This window comes from Quercus robur, chromosome 4, assembly GCF_932294415.1.
Source record: "Quercus robur chromosome 4, dhQueRobu3.1, whole genome shotgun sequence".
In the NCBI taxonomy this organism is placed as follows: domain Eukaryota; kingdom Viridiplantae; phylum Streptophyta; class Magnoliopsida; order Fagales; family Fagaceae; genus Quercus; species Quercus robur.
Window position 1 is genome coordinate 2278184 of NC_065537.1, and position 17485 is coordinate 2295668.

General features: G+C 37.6%; 3 protein-coding genes across 3 annotated transcripts in view; 2 read left to right on the forward strand and 1 right to left on the reverse strand.

The window, feature by feature from the left end:
• Window positions 1–15475, forward strand: part of LOC126720328 (organic cation/carnitine transporter 3-like) — a 71466-nt gene extending 55991 nt beyond the window's left edge. The window contains exon 2 of the mRNA XM_050422662.1: window positions 15348–15475. The gene's annotated coding sequence lies outside the window, so the exon portion shown is untranslated. The remainder of the gene's footprint in view (window positions 1–15347) is intronic.
• LOC126720230 (uncharacterized) lies at window positions 12008–12880 on the reverse strand. Its single transcript, XM_050422549.1, has one exon. It carries the CDS (start codon window positions 12878–12880, stop codon window positions 12008–12010), a length of 873 nt encoding a protein of 290 aa, XP_050278506.1.
• Window positions 13740–15341, forward strand: LOC126720329 (organic cation/carnitine transporter 3-like). Its single transcript, XM_050422664.1, has one exon. The coding sequence runs from the start codon at window positions 13740–13742 to the stop codon at window positions 15300–15302; it is 1563 nt and encodes a 520-aa protein (XP_050278621.1). The 3' UTR covers window positions 15303–15341.
• Window positions 15476–17485: the final 2010 nt, after the last annotated feature.

Consider the following 17485-nt stretch of genomic DNA (forward strand, 5'->3'; position numbering starts at 1 on the left):
TACAACTGGTCACGTAGGAAATTTATGATACTAGAAGTCTTGAATTACTATTTGATTCGTGCCCATGAAAAAGGAAAGAAAAAAAAAATATTGAATAAACGAATTTTCTTTTCAAACCCTCACGACAAACAGCCTTTAAGATGTGAACTTACGTTGCTCATACAATAGAATTATGATAAGGATTTTGCTTGATTACGTGAAATTTATTTATTGGGTAAGAAGGTCATGTAAGATAATCCTATTGAGAGATCAAATCTATGAATGAGTAAAAAAGTTATAAAAATACTTTTAACTCACAAATCATACATTTAAGTGCAGTGATTATGAGGATTTTGTTAATTACAAGACACAGATCTATATGTGTGTGTGAGCAGTTGGAACGGAATATAATACATAGATTTATTAAATGGAATTGTTTAAACAACACAACCATGGTTGGCTGTTGGCTGAAAACAAGCTAGTAATAACCATGGTTTTAAAAACCGGTACGGTGAAAGAACCGGAAAATGAACTAATTATTGGTTTTATGGTCGGACCTATTATTGGTTTTATGGTCGGACCGAGGTCCGACCGATGGTCGAACCGGTGACGTCATAAATAATTTAATTAATATTTATTTAAATTATATAAATAATTAATAATTTTTTAATATACTAAAATCATAATTAGACTCATGACTAGCACATCACAAAGAGTTTAATGCCACACATTTACTGATTTACAACATTTGTCAACAAGTCATTGAAAGCCCATCAAAAAATCCTCCTCCAATTAGGCAATTACAGGGAAAATCAGTCAACAATTTATACAAAATAATGATTTGGCTTATCATTCATATTCTATTCTATTCTATTCAATAGATACACATATTCATATCCTATTCAACAGACTCAACAATTTATTCAAAATGGTGACTTGGCTTATCATTCTCCCTGCTTTGCTTCAAATCCACCAAAGTTACCATCCAAACCCAACCACAAAAAATGTAGGGCATCCAAAGCCAAAGGACATCCAAACAAACTCAACTCATCTATAGCTTTGTCTTCTAATAAAAAGATACACACACACACACACACACACATATATATATATATATATATATATATATATATATTAACTATTAGTTTATTACCTGATGAAGCCGAAAAAAAAAAAAAAAAAAAAAAAAAAAAAAAAAAAAAAAAAAAAAAAAAAAAAAAAAACAGAGAGTGCAGAGAGTGAGGGCGAGGGCGAGGGCGGGGTTGGAAAAAAGAAAAAAAAAACCCTCAACTTGACCGATCTGAGGGACAGGGTGCCGCTGCCGCTGTTGCTGTGCGCGAAGCAGAGAGTGAGGGCGAGGGCGAGGGCGAGGGCTGGCTTGGAAAAAAGAAAAAGGAAAAAACCTCAACTTGACCGATCTGAGGGAGATGGTGTTGCTGCCGCTGTGCGCGAAGCAAAGAGTGAGGGCGAGGGAGAGGGCGAGGGCGAGGGCGGGCTTGGAAAAAAGAAAGAAGAAAAAACCTCAGCTGAGAGAGCTTGTGCGCGGTGCGTAACGGTGCCGGTGCCGGTGTGCGGTGCGTGACGCAGAGAGAGCTTGAGTACTTGACCGATTGTGAGATGAGAGAGTTGAGATTTGAGGCTGAGGCAGAGTGATCGTGAGGCTGAGGGCTGAGGCAGAGTGATTTCGTGAGTGAGATGGGAATGGGAGAGTCAGAGAACTTTAGGCTTAGGAGTTAGGAGTTAGGGTTTGTTTCTACATTTTAGGACATTTGTGGAAATTCAAAGCACCAAAACGGCAGCAAAACGACGTAGCTTTCCCAGGAAAATCAAAAAAAATTCCAACCGGTCATTAACCGGTTCGACCTCCGGTTTTTCTGGTTCTCAGGTTGAACCGGACGGTTTTTACTGTTCATCGGTTTTTTAATGATTTCCGGTTTTATATCATAACCGGACCGGATTAGAGACCGGTTCCCGGTTGAACTGGTTGGACCGGCCGGTCTGGTCCGGTTTTTAAAACTATGGTAATAACAAATTTGCTGCCGAGGTTTTCGAATTCAATTAAATAAATACTTTTGAGCTTTTGCTTAGACAAGACAATTAGTTGGATGAAATTATGCTATTACTAGCATAATTTCATCCATAAGAATGATAATAATAGGCCAACGGAGGCTTGGCTGAGTGGGTAAGGCTCGTTTACTTCGTACACCACACTAAGGTTCAAGTCCCACTGCTCGCAAGAGTCCGTTGGTGGACATCCTTAATGAGATTGACCCCTCACACGGTCTGGTAGGAAAACGGGTTGCGCCCATGCTGGACTAGCGCCTTGCCCGAAGGTGTAATATAACCATAAAGCTCCCATTTTTGTTAACCAAAAAAAAAAAAAAAAAAAAAAAAAAGCATAATAAATATTATGCTATTATTATCATTCTTATGGATAAATGGTACATCGATCCATTCCCAGCCCACAATTTTTTATGGATAAAGCTTATTACGTCATTGGTATAATATATTATCTCGTACTTGCTTTGCATGTACTTGGACAATGCTAAAAAGTATTGAAGTGACAAGCACTGCCAAATTATTGATAGGAATGCTACAATTGTATAATATATTTGTATTGGATTATTTTGATCTAAAAGCAAGTTGGGTAAGGGGAGAAAATGTTTTTAGAAAGGTGAGGTCTTAAAAACACTTTTATAAGGGGAGAAAAAAACTACACCATACATACACTTGAGCTGGGAGATAATTTTCTTGGTGAGTTCAATTGATGGCTGCGCATTTTATTGAGGCTGTCTTTGTCATTGCTAGGTTGGTTCTTGTGTTTGAAGGGAAGTCTTAATAATTTGGTTGTAGACAAATCGAATAAATGTTAATATTTGAGGGATAAACTATAATTTATTAGGAATAGACAAAGGGAAAGTTCAGGGATATGCTAGTTTTTTATTTATTTATAGATATGATAGTATTTTACATTTATGATGTCCATTTCATGATAATTGTTCTTTATTATATGGCTGGTATATCAATTGATTTTTTGTGTAGACATAAATTAAATTCTAATATCTTATTCAATGACAAAATATTTTATCATTTGAGCTAACTGGACAAAGAAAAGTTTCAAGGATAACTATCCCCTTAGTCAATCATCATGTTCAACAGAGTGTGCCCTTTTGTGTGCTTATTAAACAAAGCAAAAATTATACAATAATCTTAGGACAAAGAAGATATTCTGAATATAAACCACATGCTCACAATCCACCAAGCTTAAACACCCATAGACATAAACAAACTGACAACCTGCGGACCACTCACCTATATATGGTAGACTTATATAGTGATCATCATAATTTTATGTTTTACCCATTATAATTTATCATGTATTTATTTGATTTTTCTTATAAAACATCTAAGGTTTAGAATGGAAAAATATCAAACACATGACAAGTTGTGATCGATGAAAAATGAAGTGAAATACAATACACACACACACACACACATATATATATATATATATATATATATATATAAATAAAGGATTTGTATTCATTTAAGTGCAGTGCTTAAGGGTTTTGTTAATTACATGACTCACATTTCTTAGTTTGAAAAATCGGTGACATGTGTTCTAGTGAGGAATGTTTAATTTCTCAAACAAGCGAGAAATCAAACAAGTTATTAAAAAAATATTTTAAGAAAAAACATTTGAAACTAGCAAAACTATGTTTTTTTTTTTTTGCTAAGTGTAACACCATAACCATGGGTTGCTAAGTGCAATATGTGTGTGTGATCTGTCGTGGTGGTTGAGGGTGTGATTTGCCAATGGTTGGTTGGATTTGTTATTTGAGATTTATGGGTTTTTTGAGTTCTTGGGTCCTTGGGTTTTTTTTTGTGTTTCCGGGTTTGTTCTTTAAGATTTATCAGCTCTTTGAGATTTATATGTTTTTGTATGTTTAATTATGATTTTTTACTTTTTTTGGGCAACCAAACATGTTCCTTGGAGGAAGGAAAGAACATGAAGAACTTGAACAATAACATGGAAAAACACATAAACATGAACATGAATATATTCTTGCAAAAAAACAAACAAATGACAAGAAAAAAATTTAATTATTTTAAAATTATAAGTTCATAATTTTGTTTTTATTTTGTAACCTGACATGGCTTTTTTTTTTTTTTTTTTTTTTTTTTTTTTTTCCTGATATGGATATGACGTGAATGGGACTAATGGCACGTAGAATCAATTATTTATTTTTTTAATTGCAAAGCTTGCGAACATAGCGCTCCATTTTTCATGTATGAATATTTTGTTAATAAGTTGACGACAATGACTAAAATAGATATGTTTTTTCGTTTTCAAAGATTCAGATAGGCGCGACTAAAAAGTGGGAACCAAAACAAAAATAGGACCAAAATATAAGTACCAAAAGTATATTTTTACATATTAATAATTTTAAAATATAAGAAGTCAAAATCACCTATCAACTCTCTCCCTTCTACTCTCCTTTCATTTAATTTGGGCTAATAACAAAACTATGGATACGATAGTAACTTCATCCCTCCAATAAGGCCACTTTCTTTTCTCTCATGTCAACGAAACTAAACTGATGGGTCCCACAAAAACTTCTCGCTTTCCCTCATTTTTCTCCCCTTCCAAGTAGCCTCAAAGAAAACATTACTTGTTTTGTTTCTTCTTTATTAGACACTGTTTCAAAAAGCAATAGAATACTTGCTTTAGAAACACACACAGTTGTGTTAGGTAAAAGCTAAGAGCATACCATCCGGAGATTCAAAAAAAGAAAAAAAAGAAAAAAAAAAAGAAAAGAAAACCTATTTTGTAACCATAAATATTATTTTATCTATTTTACCAATCTATTTTATAACTCATTTTACGTCTTAGTTTTTATTTTTACATACAACTCAATAAAATAATATAAATTACCTAATAAAATAATAAAAAGTATTATTCTCTCTTTTTTTCCTCTCACTCAATTTTTCTCTTCAGACACAACTACGAGATTAAAATAATATATATTTTTTACAACATATGAATATTAAGGTTGCATAAATGCAACCTTACTGTTCATAGATTGCAAATTCTTTTAAGTTTATAAACCCAAATAAAATGGATTTTAGATGATTTAAGTTGTAAAATAGTAACTGGGAGGTATTTACACCTCAATGCTAATGCTCTAAGAAGTCTTTAAAGAGACAAAAATTATCTTAGGAGAACAGTTTCATGATATTTCTTTCTTTTGTCTAATAAAAATTAGGAAGATTGAAACATCTCCAAATTGAAGGAAACGATGAAATTGCCAATGTGAAGCCCTTGACACATGGAGACTAGTATAACATTTTTAATTATGCTATGCTCATCTTGATTTCTGAGAGGGAGAGGTTATAATCGCAACCTCATTCTTATATCATTGTTACTTGTTTCATATGGTATTTTAGTGTAAGTTGATTACCATTGTTGGCGTGTTAGTAGTATAATGTATTGTTATTGGATAAATTTTAAAAAAAAAGTTGGGAAAAAAAAATATATATCTTTAGAAACTGTGAGGTCTAAATTACCCTTTACACCATACGTACACGTGCTTTGAGATTACATTTGCGGTGGAAGATGCCAGAAGAAATAAATGGTTGGCAGCGCGTGTTAATGATGCTTTCTTTATAATGCGGGGTTGATTATTATGAATAGACAAAGGGAAGGTCCAGGGATAACCATCCCTTGGCCAGTCATTATGATCATGGCTATCTTCTTGTTCATCTTCATGTACGTAGGGACGGAGTCAAAACTTAGAGTGAGGGGAGTGACATTGTTATTGGTTGTATGTAGTAATTTTGGCTTCCAACTCTGCTACTGCTTAGCCATTTAGTTATTGGCTGTTTAAAATTTTTTAAAGAGTCAGATTGTTTACTTTAGGTAAAATTAGTTGGCTAGGCTTAATATATATATATATATATATATATATATTATTTTATAAAAAAAGTTTTAGAATGGGTAATTTTGTTTATTTTGGGTTTTGTATATTTTGTTTTAGACTCGGTCTTTAAAATGAAGAAAGTACTAGAACTATAAACTTGTTACAAATAACGATGTGATGAGTGATTGTTGATAAGTAAAAAAATAATGTAAATAGTAGGCCCAAATATGAATCAATAAGAATTTGCTACCTTAATAGTTTATAAAAATATTATAGAAAAATTTGTGATTATAACAATACTCTTAAAAGAGTCAATAATATTGTCAAGGGCTTAGTCCATGCATGTTCTAGTGTCCCTGCCAAAGTTAGAGTCATGTACAATCATTCCAAGAAATGCTGATTTAACAATCACAAATATAAACAATATGAAGTCTAGATGTCAAATATAATCAATTTTGAGTTTACACGCCACCTACTCAATGTTTTGAAAACCGAACAGTTCAAGGAAACAAAAATGAGAAAGGTTCGAAGTATTTAAAATTGGACCGGCATCAAATTATAATGATATCATAATTAATTTATTAATTAATTAAAAATAAATTAAATTAAGACATTAAATATGTAAATATTAGCAAAATCGACCCAAAAAAAAAAATCCAAAGTTAGAGTCACAAAAATAAGTAATTTTGAGCCTGCATGTCACCTAATATATACTCTCATCAGATCACAAGTGTGCTCTTTAATTAGTATGCCTATCTCATTGAAGATGCCTCAAACAAAAGAATTTTTAACCTTTAGAGGTATCAAGTTTAAACTTGGTGATTTTAACCTTTTATTAAAAATAAATAAATAAAACTAGATTCAAACTTGGTGTTCTATGTTCTTTTTTTTTTTTTGGTGGAAAACGGGAGGTCTTATTTAAAATATATAATGTTCATACATCACCAACATTTGAGCCTGGGGCACATAGTCTAGTCATGCCCAGGCCCGCCAAATCCCTTCCATAGTTAACATATACAAAACTGGGACATGTACTATAGACAGTCAAAAGATTCCGTTGGTGAGTTCCCCGCTTTGCCAGAGCGTCTGCACATTCATTTGCTTCACGGTAAATGTGCTGCATACGCACTTCCCAGTCCTGCTCTAAAAGGTTCCTGCAATCACAAATTAAAGGCATCATATTAGTAGGGAAACTTGTATTGGGATTTGTTAACCAATTTATTACCACTTTTGAGTCAAGTTCTAGGTAAATAAATTTAAATCCCAGAGTCCAAGCCATGGCCAAGCCCTGCCTGGTCGCGGATAATTCAGCCATATTATTTGTTGCTAGTCCCACGTGGAGAGAAAATCCTGATATCCATTGTCCCAAATGATTCCGCAAAATTCCCCCAGCTCCTGCTATACCCGAATTACCTAGGGCACTTCCATTAGTATTAATTTTTATAAAGGGGTTGGGGGGCATATGCCAGCATATATTTCGGAGGATTTTGACCTAGGTCTGCCTGATAGTGCTAGCTAGGTAGTAAAATTCCGTAGCTGCTTGTATGGAGGAGTAGATAATACTATGTTAGGATCGAGATTGATCCCTGAAAATCCGTCCATTACGAGCTAACCAAATATTCCAACAAGTGAAGGGGAAATATACATGCCAAGGAATTTGATGGGGCAGGATTACAATAGTCGTCGTTGCATTGTACCGTGACCAGTCTTGCAACGACATTCGGAAGAAGTTCAGGGGCAAGATTCTTGGGGATTGTTGCCAGATCTCTTTCGTCCAGGGGCAGTCGCGTAAAATGTGGATGGTTGTTTCCGAGGTATGACACCGGGGACAATGAGTATTCACATGTGGACGCCCAAAAGCTAGGAATTGTTTAGTGGGCAATTGGTTGCGCATAGCCTTCCATAAGAAAATTTGAATCTTTTGGGGGCAGGTTAAAGCCCAAATCCAGTTCCATAGAGGTTTATTCCATGGTGCATGGTGTTGGTGAAAAAGAAATTTTGAGGTGGATTTTACCGAACAAGTACCATTGTTGTGGGGCCATAGGAAAGTATCTGTTAGTTGAGCATACTGTGGCACAGGAATACCTTGAATGAGGTTTTGAAGTTGGGTGGGAAGAGGGATATTGAGAGCCTCAAAAGACCATGTCTTGTTGGTCCACAGCGAATGGACCTGATAGTCTTCATCATGAGGGAGGAGGGGCCCCTCGATATAGCTACGAAGAGAGCCTTGAGGGAGCCAAGGGTCCTTCCATAGGCGAATAGTTTGGCCATCTCCTACTATCCAACTCATGCCTTGTCGAAGCAACTTTGCTCCTAGTGAGAAAATGGTCCAAATATGCGACCCTCTTGAGTTACACGGGCTAGTAAACAGAGTTGACTGTGGAAAATATTTAGCTTTGAGCACCTAGGCCCATAGCATAGTGGGATTGGTATATAGGTGCCAAGCCTGATTCATTAGAATTGCATGGTTTCTATGCCGGGTGGATGGGATACCCAAACCTCCCACCTCCTTGGGTAGCGTGACAATCTCCCATTTGACTGTGTGGCAGCCTCTGTGACGTTCAGTATCCCCCCAAAGGAAGTTACAACTCATTTTGTCTATTTGGTGACTAATTTTTTGTGGAAGGAGCGTGGTTTGCATGGCGTAGATCGGGATGGTAGTCACAGAGGCTTTGACGAGGGTGGCCCTACCAGCCATCGATAGATATTTGACTTGCCAGCCTTCAATTCGCGATCGGATATTATCTACTAAGTATTGGTAAGATTGTGCCATGCGGCGGGAGGTGAATATAGGTGTGCCTAGGTAGGTACCAATGCGGTCAGTGGTGGGAATCCCAAATATTCCAGCCACTTGCTCTTTTATTCGCCTAGGGGTACCAGGGGAAAACCATAGTCTCGATTTGGTAACACTCATGAGTTGGCCAGATGAATCACAAAATTTGTGTAGAATTTGGCATAAATTTTTGCAGTCCCTAGTCGTGGCTTTTGTGAAGAGAAAGATATCAACGACGAAAAATAAATGCAAGAGGAGTACCCTAGCCCTAAAATTTATAGGGTGAATGCATTTACCACGGACAGCCTCTTCCAATTGGAGAGACAACCGTTCCATACAAAGGATAAACAAATATGGAGACAGAGGGTCACCTTGTCTTACTCCCCGACTTGGCGCCACTTCTTGGAGAGGAGTCCCATTCCACAGAATATGGAGTCGAGTTGAGGAGATCATATTCACTATAAGAGTAATGAGGGTTGGTGGCATGTGAAAGAATTCTAGGGTGTCCCGAATAAAAGGCCATTCTAATCGATCATAGGCTTTTTCAAGGTCCAATTTAAGAGCCATGTATCCAGCTCGACCTCGCCTAGATTTTAACGTTCAAATCAGTTCCTGGACGAGGATAATATTATCACTTGTTCGGCGAACTGGCACAAACCCAACTTGGTAGGGGTTAATAACCTCTACAATATAAGGTTTGAGTCGTTACACAATGATTTGAGAAAGTAATTTATATAGGGTATTGCAAAGGCTAATTGGACAGAACTGGGTGATTAGTTCAGGATGAGCCACTTTTGGAATAAGTACCAGGTTTGTGAGGCCCTAGTTTGGAGGTATGGTAAGCTGTTCAAAAATTTCCTAAAGAACTTGAATTATACTCGGGCCCAAACAAGACCAATTTTGTTGGAAGAAAAGCTTATGATAGCCATCTGGCCCAGGTGCCTTTAAAGGAGGGAGTTCCCTAAGGTTCCTAAGGATTTCTGCAGGAGAGGGAATACAGGCTAACGAGTGGGCATAAGTAAGAAAAGGACTACATTGACTACCCTGCCTCGTAGTCCTAGGTGTAGGGCGTATATGAGGAGACGTAGCCTGAAATAATTTTTTAAAAGCATTATTAATATGTTGGGTTAGGGGCTCTCCAGTCAGCGATAATCCTATGTCATCTTTTAAAGTAGTCACCCTTAAATGGTTCTGTCTTTGGATGGTTTTTAGGTGAAAGTACTTTGTATTGGCATCACCATAGTTTAGCCACAAGATTCGAGATTTGAGTTGCCAATATAAATATTCTTGATGGAGAATAGTGTTATATTCTTGAGCTAGTTGTTGCTCAAGAGAGTATAAAAAAGCCGAGGGTTTCCTAGTTAAGGCCAGTTGGAGGCCCCGAATCCTAGCTAAAATACGATTTTTGCGCCAGAATAAATTGCCAAAATGGTTAGAGTTCCAGGTGCGAATGTTATTGGTTAAGAAATCAAGGCGTCGGGGGAACCTAGACAAGGGGGAGGAAGCAGAAGGGAGTGTTTAAGAAGTTTTCTATCTATCCTTCACAAGGGAAGAGAAGGTAGGATCAGTAAGCCACATTTGCTCAAACCTAAAAGGCTTGGAGGATTTTGGTGCTAAGGGGTCAGTGATAAGCATAATGGGACAGTGGTCAGATTTAACCCTAGGTAGGTGGTGGATTTTAGAAGCAGGGAAGATCAGTTTCTAGTCAGCATTGCCCAACCCTCTATCCAATCGTTCCTTAATATTGTTTTGCCATATCGGGCTTTTTGTAGTCCACGTAAAATGAGGACCGTGAAAGCCAAGATCCATGAGACCACACCTATCCATGCAATTTCTAAAAGCAGTTATACGATATCCATTGATAGGTAAGCCTCCCATTTTTTCATCATTCGAAAGCATATCATTAAAATCACCCAAGAGAACCCACGGTAAAGAAACAACTGTAGCTAGATTTTGCAAATATTCCTAAAACAATTTACGCTTGGTAAAATTAGACGAGGCATATACGGCAGTGAGTGAAAAAGTTAGAGAGGGAGAGGATACCTTCACCAAAGCATGGATGCTATATTCGCTATGAGTGATAATTTCGATCTAGAGGGAAGGGCTTTCATTCCATAGCAGCCAGATGCCTCCAGAGAAACCAGTAGGATCCACTCGGTGAGAATGAGTGTACAGAAGCGTGTTAATCACAGCTTGAACCCTTGCTTCGGCAATGCGGGGCTCGATAATGATCAGAATATTAGGGTGATGCCTACGATGGAGTTCATAGGCATGGTTTCGAAAAGTCTCACTATGACAGTTCCAAGCAATCATTTTCATTGGTGAAGTATTAGGATTGAGGTAGTCATTTGGGGCTCCCCCTATCATCGAGGTCCTTGCTGCAGATGGAGTGAGGCATTGATGCCTTGTTGTGGTGGTCTAGATGCAATACATTAGTGCCACTTCACCGAGCCTGGCCTAGTGCGTGCCGGACATGACAAATGGAAGGCTTTGGTTTGAGAACATGATTATGTACAGGCTGGGTTCGTCCTCTCTTAGTGCTATGATTATTTCACCGAGATCCAGGAAGAGGAAAATGGCTACGGGCAGTGGGTCGGGAGAGTCCACACTGGTTAAGCTCGCTTAATTGCTCTGCTGTCGTACTGGTGGAGCTCGGGAATGGCTTGCCGGGGCTTGATGTGGGTGCGTCGACCGGCGCACTCGGACATGAGTCCATGGAGTATGGTAAGGAGTAGGTTGGGGTGTTGGTTCGAGCAGCATGGGCAGACTTGGTGTCTGCGTTTCTTGATTCCATACCAGTGCAGTCCGTGGGTGAACCAATATTTGGACATATGTCACCGTCTCATCGTTGGAACGGCCTAGAGAGAGGCTGCTCCATATCTGTTCGAGGTTCGCCATCTCCTGGGCTTGGTCGTGGGGGAAAGATGAAGGTGTGTTCATGTTGGGAGTGGCAGGGAGAGGTGGGAGATTGTGGTGAGTCGGGGTGAGATGCAGGTCGGGGTCTGTCTGTGTGGGAGTCGTGGAGCTGTGGTCCGATGAGGGAGGCATTGTGCAAGAGTTGTTCTGGCTGTGTGGGGGCAGGTCGGGGTTTGTCTATGTGGGAGTCGTGGAGCTGTGGTCCGATGAGGGAGGCATTGTGCAAGAGTTGTTCTGGCTGTGTGGGGGCAGACTGGTTAGCAGCGTTGGTGTTCTCCACAGAATGCATGGTTTGATAGGATGGTGCATTCTGTGCAGTACGGGGACAGGTGTTCATGCAAGCTGGTTGCATGCAGTCCGTGTCCACCTCACGTGGCTGAAGTAAAAGCTGGGATTTATCGTTTGATGCCACCTTATCTCAGTGAAATCCAACTGGCTGCGTCAAGCCATCAAGTGGCTGTCCCTTCGCTAAACCAACATACGGATTGCGCAGCACATGGACCTGAGGTGAAGTGGGTGGGACACGTGGTTTTACTGGGGTATGCGCATCACGTTGGTGCTGCATACCACGTGGAGAAGTCTCAGAAGGTGGCCTTCGAGCTCTAGCACGCCGGGTTTGTACCGTTTTCCAGGGAGTTGTCTCATGGGTCGGTGATGATGTTCCCTGGTCAGCACATGGGTCAGGTTCAAGAGGGGTCATGGTTGGAGTTTCAGTGAGGCCCTCGGAGCAGTGAGCTTCACAGTGGCCAATTCGTCCACACTGGTAGCAAAGCAGGGGAAGGTTTTCGTAGACAATGTCTTGCCAAAAGGAGACAATTTTAACTTGTTTCGGTAGCGGGTTAGTCATGTTTAGTTGGACACATAGCCGAGCATATCTCCCTCGAATGGCGGCACTAGTTATGGCGTCCACCTTTAGAAGTTTTCCTAGTTTATGGCCCACGTGTTTGAGAAACTCGGTATGATAGTATTCTATAGGCAATTGTTCCAAACGGATCCAAACTGCCGTAGTTGAAATTTTGGCTATGTGTGGGTGGAAATTTGCTTCCCATGCCTGCACGTGTAGGTATTGGTTGCCCACAAGCCATGGTCCATCCATGAGCGCATGATGGTAGTCCTTTGTTTCGTCAAAACGCATAATAAAAAAGCCATATCCAATATCAATGAAATGAGTCATACCTGAGGGTCGCCAAATACTCGCTAACCTGGTTTGGAGTGCCTGATATCTGAGAGGTCTTCCCATGAGTTTGAGGATGATGCTCGTTTGCCACGGCCCAGCAAGTTTACGCTTCATTTCTAGAGTCACCTGTATTTCCTAGTCCTCTGTGTTCAAATCCTTGTTATTGCTGTGGTGGAGTTCAGCGTTGTGTGTCTTCTTTAACAGTACCATGCATGGGCGTTCCAGTGTCATCGATATCATCTTCTTCTCCTAAGTCGCAGCTCAAATCCGGCATGCAGATATCCCAAGTCATCTCAGCATATGTTTTCTTTTTTTGGGAAGTATTACTCAAAAAGTTGCTTTCAGGGTTATCAGCGTCGTGAAGCAATTCTGGAGTGGTCATGTTATCTTTTTAGTAGCTGGCTAATTTCAGTTTTTGTTTTTAGATTATTTTAATCATCTAATATAAATTTTCATTTTCAGAATGTCTTATGCTGTTATGCATGTGGCTCTTTCAAATTCGTTTGTTACTTTAGGGAAATTTGTGTTCTATGTTCTTTGAATCTAGTGAATATCCACTTTTAAAGATCTTGTCATAATTCATTAATGATATAATTTTTGTTGTAATGCTTTGTTTCTGTTCTCATAAATATCCACTTGATCAAAGGCCCTAACGACAAAATTTTATTAAATGACACAAGGACAAGAAAAATAAATGTAAAATGGTCAATAGAATCAGACATGCGCATCTCCAGCTATAGCTGCGTCATTATTCTAAGACTATTAGATCCAGCCAGAATTAAAAAACAGTAGTTCTTTTTATGAACAAATAAAATATTTTCATGAGGTTAATATTAAATGTGATATTTGACCTGGCACACACTGTTACTCTGTTAGACTCTCTCCTAGCCTAAAACAACTATAAAATCCATTGTTATTCATTCACATTCCTCTCACACTACCAACTCTTGCCTTCTCATAAACATATTTGGAAATGGCAGATTCAACACCACTTCTCTCCCAACCCAACTCTGTCAAGTCAGAAAGCAGCCCTCCACCTTTAGAGAAACACCATCCATCTCTTGATTCCACCATTGAAAGGTGTATAGGAGATTTTGGATGGGCCCAATTCCTCCAAGCACTACTTGTATCTATTGCATGGATATTTGATGCACAACAAACATTCATTAGTGTCTTCACTGATGCACACCCGGTATGGCACTGTACTTCTAATCAACTTGATTGTAACTCAGTCTCCAATATTTGCAATCTTCCGAAGAATTCATGGGCATGGGATTTTCCTGCCTATACTTCAATCATATCAGAATGGAACTTAGAGTGTGCTGCTTCCATTATCACTGGCTTGCCTGCATCTTCTTTCTTCTTGGGTTGCCTAGTGGGTGGACTTGTTCTTGCTACACTTGCTGATTCCTCACTTGGTCGCAAAAACATGCTCTTTCTCTCATGCCTAACTATGTCTCTATCTTCTTTGCTTACTGTCTTCTCCACCAACATTTGGGTTTACTCGGCTTTAAGATTGGTTTGTGGGTTTTCCCGTGCAACAATTGGAACATCTGCACTTGTGTTAACAATTGAGCTTGTGGGAAAAAGGTGGCGAGGCCAAGTGGGTGTGACAGGATTCTTTTGTTCCACAATTGGGTTCTTATCACTACCAGCTATAGCTTATTTGAATAGAATTTCATCTTGGAGATCTCTTTATTTGTGGACTTCTATCCCAGGAATCTTGTATTCTTTGTTGGTTCACTTCTTTGTTCATGAGTCACCCAGATGGCTACTTGTGCGTGGACGTAAAGAAGAAGCGGTGGCCACGTTGAAAAGCATTGCACCACCTAGCCATAGTTGGAGCTTTTCTGAGGTTTCGTTTGAGCAAGAAATGTCGAATAATGGGAATGTTTACTCAACTATAAAGATGTTGGTGCAGAAAAGATGGGCTTTCCGAAGGTTGTTACTGGTTATGGTGATAGGTTTTGGGATTGGAATGGTGTACTATGGCATGCCATTAGGCCTAGGAAACTTGTCATTCAATCTCTACTTGAGTGTCACATTAAATGCCTTATCTGAGATACCATCTTCAATGTTCATTATCTTGTTTATAGGTAAGTTGAACAGAAAACTTTCTGTGCTTGCTTTCACTACCCTTAGTGGGATTTTCAGTATTATGTGTGCTTTAAAAGGTGAGGTGTGGACAAGATTGCAGATTGGACTTGAGTTAATATCCTTCTTCAGTGCTTGTACTGCTTTCGGTATATTACTCATATTCACAATAGAATTGTTCCCTACTTGTGTGAGGAACTCAGCTACTTCGTTGGTGAGACAAGCAATTGTGTTTGGTGGTGTGTTTAGTCCGATGCTAGTGGCTGCAGAGAGAAGAGATGGAATTTCATCCTATGTGGTATTTGGGTTGGTGATAGGGTGTTGTGGGCTATTTGCAGCATGTTTGCCAGAGACAAGAGGTAGAGCACTTTTTGATACGATGGATGAGGAAGAACACAAAGAAAAATCAGCTTGCAATGGTGTAGGTGATGTCTTGGTTTAATTAATTAGCTTTTGGTTTGCTCAAATTATGTGAAAATAATTGTAGGTTGTGTGTAGTGCTTGGTCAAAAAAACAACATTTATCTTTCTTAAGATTGATTTGGTTGGTTATTTTTGTTTTTGTTTTTTATTTTTATTTTAGTGTAAGTGGATTCCGCCAGATTTTAATCATATAAAAAGGGATAGGATGCCTCCTTTCATTTTCACTTTAAAAGAAGAGAATTAATTTGGGGTTAAGATTTTCTTTTCAATATATAACAATGTAGAAATTGTTAAGGTATTAAAATTTTAATTGATGTGATAAACGTTTAAATTTTTTTATACCTAATCTGAACTATATAAGAAATGAATCCATACAAATGATCATTTTCCCTCTGTTTGATGGCTTATTGGTTTATAAATAAGATACAAAATGACTTTAAACAAATAATTTGATTTTTAGCATATAAGTCAATTTATATGTTTCTTCTCAAAAAAAAAAAGAGTCAATTTATTAGCCTGTAGTTATTTTCTTCCTCTTCTTTTTAGTAAAAAAAGTTATAAAAATATCCCATAAAAAAGTTATAAAAATACTACTAACTCCCAAATCATACAATAGTATAGTGATTATAAGGGTTTTATCAATGGCATGACATGCATTTATTGGTTGGAAAATTTGGTAGCTTGTTATTTATCAAGAAATTAATAATTTTTTGTATAAGCGAGAAATCAAAGAAGTTCCTAAAAACACAGTAAGAAATAACATTTGAAACTAACAAAACTATGGGTTTTTTTTTTTTTGCTAAGTGTAACACTATAGCCATGTGTTGCTAAGTTCTATATATATATATATATATATATATATATATATGTATGTATGTATGTATGTATGTATTTACGCACGTGCGTGAGTAGTTGGAACGGAATATAATACATAATTAAAAAGATTTGCTTAAAGTTTAAACAACAAAACCATGGTTGGCGGTTGGCTGAAAACTAGCTAGAAACAAATTTGCTGCCGTGGTCTTCGAACTCAATTGAATAAATAATTTTGAGATGTTGCTTAGAGAAGACATGCAATTAGTTGGATGAGCACTTAAATAATACCATGCTAATATTATCTTAATGATGGAGAATGGTACATCCATTCCCAGTTCACACTTTCTAAAGTAAGCTTTTCATATCACTGATATGGTATATTATCTTATTCTTGCTTTGCATGTACTTGGACAATTAATGCTAAAGGATTAAAGTGACGACTGACAAGCACTCCCAAATATTAGGAGTGCTAGCAATATATAATTTATTTTAATTGGATTACTTTGATCCAAAGACAAGTTGGTTAAGAAGAGTAAATATATTTAAAAAATAAAAAAGGAATAGTGTTCACACATATTTTTTAAACTGAAATGGTAAGCTGAAAAAAATTTTAAACTAAAATCGATATCTGAAAGCACTATTTCAAAATTGAAATCATGTTTTCGGATCATGTGTTTTAGTTTAAAAAATGAGTATATAATAGGATGTGTGTGACAATTTTTATTCTTTAAAGAATGTAAAGTACACTTTTATGAGGAAAGAAAAAATTGTTCATACAGGATGATAGAAATTGTTGGCTGCATCTGTAAATGAGGCTGTCTTTGTCATTGCTAGGTTGGGTCTTATTTTTCATTGGAAGTTTTAATAAATTAGTAATAGACATTTGGAATAAACGTTATTGGTCAAAGGATAAACAGACTTAAACATATTAGGGTCCATTTTCATTCTCTTATCTGCTTTCTTTACAGGAGTTTTCTTCTTTGGGGTTTAAGGAGCCATCTGTGAATAATCAGAAAAGGCCACAACAACATAGTACAATACATGTGTAGAACAAATCAGTACTTTGTTAGTAATAAAGACAATAATAAAGGAAAAATCTCATAACTTAAACCAACCACATAGATGAATGAACCCAAAGGTAGATACTCAAGAACAACTAGCATTATGTAGAAGAGTACTAATGCTGTAGAGACTGACATCACCCAAAGGACAAACATATGTCAATGAGACATATACTATGATGAGTATGAAATCACCCAGAGAACACAAGATAGATGCACACACTAGAATCAAACAAACACAGATTCAAATCACCCAACAAACAAGTCATAAACATTTTGAAACAACACATCAAAATGAGATCAGACAAGATGGGTATAAGACAGAT

Excerpts from the sequence above, each read along its gene's own strand:
- LOC126720230 (XM_050422549.1), bottom strand. The coding sequence starts at position 12,880 with ATGAAGCGTAAACTTGCTGGGCCGTGGCAAACGAGCATCATCCTCAAA.
- LOC126720329 (XM_050422664.1), top strand. The coding sequence starts at position 13,740 with ATGGCAGATTCAACACCACTTCTCTCCCAACCCAACTCTGTCAAGTCA.